This window comes from Branchiostoma belcheri, unplaced genomic scaffold, assembly GCF_001625305.1.
Source record: "Branchiostoma belcheri isolate BF01 breed outbred unplaced genomic scaffold, Haploidv18h27 scaffold80, whole genome shotgun sequence".
Lineage (NCBI taxonomy): Eukaryota > Metazoa > Chordata > Leptocardii > Amphioxiformes > Branchiostomatidae > Branchiostoma > Branchiostoma belcheri.
In genome coordinates, this window is record NW_017804465.1 from 259,028 (window position 1) to 265,290 (window position 6,263).

At 44.5% G+C, this 6,263-nt stretch overlaps 1 protein-coding gene across 1 annotated transcript; it reads left to right on the plus strand.

Moving 5' to 3' along the window:
• The first annotated feature begins 3,043 nt into the window (after positions 1 to 3,043).
• LOC109486495 (acyl-coenzyme A thioesterase THEM4-like) lies at positions 3,044 to 6,053 on the plus strand. Its single transcript, XM_019790333.1, has 4 exons — positions 3,044 to 3,371; positions 4,019 to 4,302; positions 4,555 to 4,668; positions 5,160 to 6,053. The coding sequence occupies exons 1-4, from the start codon at positions 3,117 to 3,119 to the stop codon at positions 5,374 to 5,376; spliced, it is 870 nt and encodes a 289-aa protein (XP_019645892.1). The 5' UTR covers positions 3,044 to 3,116; the 3' UTR covers positions 5,377 to 6,053.
• Positions 6,054 to 6,263: the final 210 nt, after the last annotated feature.

A 6,263-nucleotide genomic window follows, 5' to 3' on the forward strand; every position in this document is an offset into this window, starting at 1 on the left:
GCTGCACGCCAAAAAAGCTGGGAACAGTTAGTCATGAACAAAGTCTATTATAGAGCAGCGAAGTTTTCTTCTGTTTTGGCTGCTCCACTGCACTAACAAAAGAGTTGGGCAGTACTGCGGCATCGCTCAAGCGGACAGGCTCTCGTCCGTCAAGCGCACCACAGTCTCTCTGTCCAACCTAACAAACTGAAAACAGCGCGAGCCACAATTTTCCCGTTCAGCGGACAGATATTGTCGACTCACTGAGCGCAAAGTTTCTCAGAAGGGTTTAGGCAAAACTGACTGCACTTCTAAATCTCCATTTTCGGCCCGCGAGCAACGGGAAAATGCAGTTAATCTCTGAAGATTTGCGTGCCGACTTCGGTCGACTTCATAGAAGAAAGAAATGCCTGGCGTCAAAAGTTCTAGATGGCTACTCTCCAAGCAGAGGTTGTGGGGGAATGATCGTTACCTTCTTATATATGGCCGTTTTTTTTTGTCCTGATCCCCACCAACGTCGGTGGCCGCGGAGCTTCTCTGGCCAATGAATACTGCCTGGCCAATTTGATACTGTCTTTTTGTCACCGAGAGGGATCTGCTTGGAGATTACTAGATGGCCAGTTCTAACAGCAATGCTTCTGCGGCCGCCAGGCATCTACTTGGAGATTTGACTGTATACCCTGATATATAGCCTGGGTGTCATCCACGCCTGTTGTAACGCTCCCATGCTATTAGTATTTGGGAGATAGTATAGAATGGCACCCAGGCTAGCCCCTGAAGCGGTAAACTGTTCTCTTAGCGTGGACCAACTCCCACGGCATGTTATCTCTCTATGTGGCCGATTTATTATCCTCTTTCCATTCGCCTCCTGAAGCCTGGTAGAGGCTACTCTTTCCAGTCGCATCTGACAGAGGCTAACCGCGCCCGTCCAGCGGAACTATTAGCATGTAATTGTTGGTTGTGCGGGTGAGGCCAGCCACGTGCCGGGTAGGACAGAAGGCGTCCCGCCTCACACCTGATTTACACAAGACGTCCCCGGGGGCACCGGACATTCTTCCTTTGTTTCTTAAATAGCTCCACACAAAAGACGGTCCTCATTCGACCACGTGTTGGCAAGCTGTTTGCCGAACAAATACAAAATTCATCCTCCTGTCCTTGACATAAGGAAATAGTCTACTTTCGGGCATGAAGAAGTAGAAATTAGAAGAAGTGACTCGACACGGTGAATAATTTAGCAGAGGACTATCGCTTTGATCTGTTTCTACTGCTTCAGGTCGAAGGGACGTCCGGACGTAATCTCCAAGCAGAGCTTTTGGTGGCTGCAGTATCAAATTGACTTGATAGTATCAAGTTGGTAACGCAGTGTCCACTTGCCACCTAAAAAATGGCGTAATATATCAGCACAAAAAATAAAGCCCGATAATAACACATAAAAGACGTGAAAAATAAGCCGAAGCCCAAAGTGGCCGAAGCCTAAACTTCTGATCGAAGAGTAGGCAGCTTTGTGTCTGTACGGTTGAGTGAGGAGTCTTCTCGCCGCTTCCTGTACTGTGTACACCATCTGGGAATGTTTCTCGCGTTGGCCTTTGATGTTGGCATTAATTGTCTGCGGGAAGGTTTCTAACAAGTCCACCCTTCTGTCTGGACGGAGATAACGCTATAAACAGAATTGCCTGCTCATGACAAAAACTTTGCCAACTTTCTTCTCTGTGATATAATTCTTGGGGACATCTGGGTTCTGGAACCGAGGGACTGGCCTGTGAAGACCCTCGAAACAGTCTGGCACCCAGGCTAGGGTCTGTGAGAATGGGACACATCCCGTCTGCAATGAGGTTCAAACATGCCCCAGTAATTCGGAATGTTCGTTCCTAGCCACACGGTTCACGTCCCGCTCAACCTGAACAAACTGCCGGACCCGTCAAGGTCACGGCAGGGGTCGCGCGGGTCAGGGCGGCCGGCGGACACATCCGTCACCGTTTGGCGGTTCTGTGTGTGTTTCTGGCGAGTGATCGGACCCGCCCGTGTTGTGAGAGGTGGCGTCCGGGTCAGGGTGGATGGAAACCAGGCCAACTGCTTACGGGCTGACCAACGTGTAGTGTCTTGGCCCAGAGAAATTACGTAACCAGACTGATGATAATGGGATGGGTGGGGTGGTCTACCATCTACATTATACAATAAATCAAAAGTTCATGCACCGATTATGCTCTATGTTTAATTTAGGCATCCGGCTGCGAATTATGTGGAATTGAAACGGCTGATTACGCTCTGTGTAGGACATAGGCCGCCAGAAGATCTGGATGTTTTCCTTTGGCCTGCATGAATTTGTAAATCGTCTCAAAAATGATCGCGATTTTTGGCTCAATTTGGTCCGCCTTGAAACAACAGTTTATTGACCCACTTTCACCCAAATGCACTTCTCTATGCATAAGTTTCAGACATAAAGCTCACAATTCAACAAATTGTAAAAATGTAGCCTGGATGCCAGACTCATCCTAAGCTCACCTGTCTCCAGAGAAGCTCTGGGTCTAACTGATGAGCTCTGTGGTAAAATTTCCTTGGGGGCATTTTGGCCCAGAAGCCGAGGAGCTAGCCTGCATATACTGGCCCTGGCAACACGTACTACTAGCAGTTTGGCTCCCAGGCTAGATAAAATGCGAATATAACTTCCACGCGAACGTTTCGAGTGACAACCACAATAATGATCACTTTTCTTTGAACTTGGAGTAGTGCCACAAGTTGACTTTAGGTATAGGTTGACTTTGGGGGCAGCTTTCAAACCTCGATCTTTGAATAACGTTACTAGCGGTGGTTAAAAAGCGCCACCAATGAAGATAGAGTAGAACTGCAGTTTCTTCTCCACATTTATATCTTAACATTATGAACATTTTGTACTTGTTTTGAAATATTACAAATAATATAGCTAATAGAATGGTATATCTTAACCTGTATTCACCGTTTATTATTTGTAAAATTACCACCCCCTAAAATTGAATGGTACCGTTCGAATGACCTCGGGTCACCAAACGTTAGGGTCAACTCGGGGTCAGCTCGCGTAGCGTTTCGGAACGATTTTTTCGAAGATTGCGGCGTTTTATTAAAGGAGATTTTCTCGGAGTTGCAGAATTCAGTCGTGTACTATGGCTTTACGAAACTGTCTTTTGTTAACAAGGAGTGCGAGAAACTCTGTTTTTGGGGCGAAGCCTGAAAATTTTCTTCCGTCATGTCGTCTGCTGCACAGGTGTAGTCTCAAGGTCGACGCACCGGGACAGTTCTACTCGCTAACATTTCTCAAGGAGCCTTCGAGAGTCCTTAACTTGGGTTATCGCTTTTCTTGTAGAAGATTGGCTACAGATTCAGCCGAGCAAAAGAAGGACGGGCAACGCTCAGGGAAGGTAAATTAATTATGTCGACTATGTGTATAATTTTGTGTGTACTAGCAGGGCACCGATATGGGGGTGGGGGGCGGTATACCGGTGGTGGTTGATTTTTGCTACTAGTATGTAATGTGGGGCACAAAGATGAAAACAGTTACCTTTTATGTATGGAACTGTTACCTATTTACACACTGCAAAGATGGTCACTATATAACAGTAAAGGATTCTCAAGGTATATAAGTTACCCGTACAATGATAACCTTCCTCTGTGAAGTACATTGTACAAAATGTTTTCTCTTGGCTGGGAATGATATGGTATGCGGCTTGCCACGCCTTGCAGTGATGGAAATGAATCTGGAGGCATGATGCTGATGATCATGATGATATGAATATACACTGTATATGTCCGGGTAGAGACTCTGATCTTTTAGAATTGGGCAGGACTCAATGGGAAAGCACCCTGACACATAATTAACACAGCCTGATTGGAGTTTCTGTTGAGAAAGATTTTTATCAGGATCTCTACCAGTGAATTACCAATTCCACGAGAAAGGAGTCTCTATTCTGACATATACGTAATCAAGTGTATCAATCAGCTTGGGTATGCTGTGTTAAGAAGAGGCGTTTTCCATTTATATCTGCTGTTTCATACTTCTATGTTTCAGATCTGGCTTCAGACCAAGCGAGATGACTCCGATGTTGACCTTGCCTGGCCTAACGAGGCATGGTCGGATGTTGCCAAGGACATTTTCCACCAGTTGAATGCTGGGACGGAAAATGGCGACTGGAAGCGTCACCCTAGCTACCTCAGGGCGGGAGAAAGGCGTCTGTTTTCAAGGAACATTGCGGAACATGGGAAGGGGTTCGAGTATGCCGTGTTTGTCAATAAGAGAGAACAGAAGGCAGTATGTGTGTGTCAGTTTGGACCATATTTGGAAGGACCACCAGGGTATGTATTCCTATAGAAGGATTTACATAAACTACATTTAATGTGTATATTTTGTGGTGTGATGATACCTTTTACTGTTTTCTTCTATTTCTTTTGAGAAAATACAAGTAGCACAAAAGAGCAGAAAAGTGAAATGTAGTTATGATGAAAGAAGACATGCATATGCACTCATATACTCACACACATACACAATGTGGACTTGATCCGATTCTTTGGTACATATCCTAAATATTCCAACCTGCTTTTCTGCAGCTATGCACATGGGGGCGCTGTTGCTACATTGCTTGATGCAGTGATGGGTATTTGTGCAATACATGTCACGGAAAGCGTGTCATTGACAGCAAACCTCAACATTAACTACAAAAAGTATGTGCAGTCTCTTTTGTATTGATCTAGTTTATGATAGTACACAGATTGGTACTTGCTTGCTTGCTGGCACTTGCTTGCTTGCTGGCACTTGCTTGCATGTTGCTATGAAAAATACATGGTGTGTATACTATTCTTTGCTGTCAGAGATGAGATCTGTTAGGGTCTATTCTGAATGCCAGACCCATAGCATGCTAGGCCGTAATGTACCTCAGGTTGTAACTCAAGGCATCAGTGGTATAATTTCCTTGTGGGCATGTTGGTCCTGGATTGGAGAAGCTGACCTGTTTACTGTTTTCCACGAACATTGCGGAACAGGGTAAGGGGTTCGAGTATGCTGTTTTTGTCAATAAGACTTAAGAGAGAACAGAGGGCAGTATGTGTGTGTCAGTATAAAGGCCTTGGAAACAGTGTGACACCCAGGCTAGTTAGGTTGTTAGAGAGTACATGTTTATCATGTATCTTGTAACATTTTAAAATTTTTCATCCAGCCCCATCCCCCTGGGATCAACTGCCCTGTTCCACGCCAAGTTAGACAGACAGGACGATCGGAAGAGGTACATATCTGCGTACGTCACTTCTGCCGATGGCCAAGTCAACCTGTGTGAGGCCACCGGGCTTTTTGTGAAACCCACGCGAGAACAGATTGAGAAAGCGAAGAACCGCCTATCTCAACATACTCACTCTGACAAAGTTGTAGACATATAGGACATGATAGGGTGTTGCCATGTCATGTGGAGGCCATGGCACTTTTTGTCAAACTCTCACAAGAACGGATAGAGAAAGCAAAGAACCAGCTACCTCAAAAGGCGTATTAAAAACTGTAGTCATATAGGACATGATACTCAGAGACTGCTGCTGTGCTGATTGGTTACACATAGATGTTCCCAGATACATGTACTTTAGGGGTGGCTAACATCATAGCCAATACAAATTTGATGTCAGTTACCTTAGCTATATGTTATGTATTTCAAAAAGTTCAATGACGTATTTTTTAAAGATGCACAGAAGTGAGATATGTGCATGATTTTAAATTCTGATGATGATTTTAAATCTGATACAATATTTATTTACAATAACTGTACAGACCCACTGAACTGTGTACACATGCTGCGTAAGTTTTCAGCATGTGCACATGTATCACTGTTGGTATCATTGTACATTGATATATTTCCCAGTATGAAAGTGCATGTATTCTATCAAGGTATACCTGTATATGTTTATTTTTATTTAATGCACTTTATTACGACAAACACGACCATATACCAGTGCTGTTTGTTGAGAAAGAAAATATAAATCCGATTTCTCATCTGTTTGTCGACACATTGTTGTACTACTTATGGTTTTCCCTTTGGGGTCTAGAAGGGGTAGCCCTACTAGGTAGCCCAGTATGGGGCCCCAATCCTACTTTACCGGATACCCGGTTCAGTAAGGACAACACAATGAAGGCACACAAGGGGATGCAGGATTGTCGTGCTTTTCTTGAATTAAAAAAAAGGGGGTTACATTTTGCCGCAGCTCTTTCCAGCCGTCTCCAAAAGCCTGGCAGAAGCTATGGTAGTTAATTTCTTTAGATTTCTTAAAAAAAGGGGGGG

Bases quoted from the DNA above. Each gene is read 5' to 3' on its own strand.
- LOC109486495 (XM_019790333.1), top strand. From the start codon at position 3,117: ATGGCTTTACGAAACTGTCTTTTGTTAACAAGGAGTGCGAGAAACTCT. The intron at 3,372-4,018 runs GTAAATTAATTA...TCTATGTTTCAG, and splicing joins ACGGGCAACGCTCAGGGAAG to ATCTGGCTTCAGACCAAGCG. The intron at 4,303-4,554 runs GTATGTATTCCT...GCTTTTCTGCAG, and splicing joins TATTTGGAAGGACCACCAGG to CTATGCACATGGGGGCGCTG.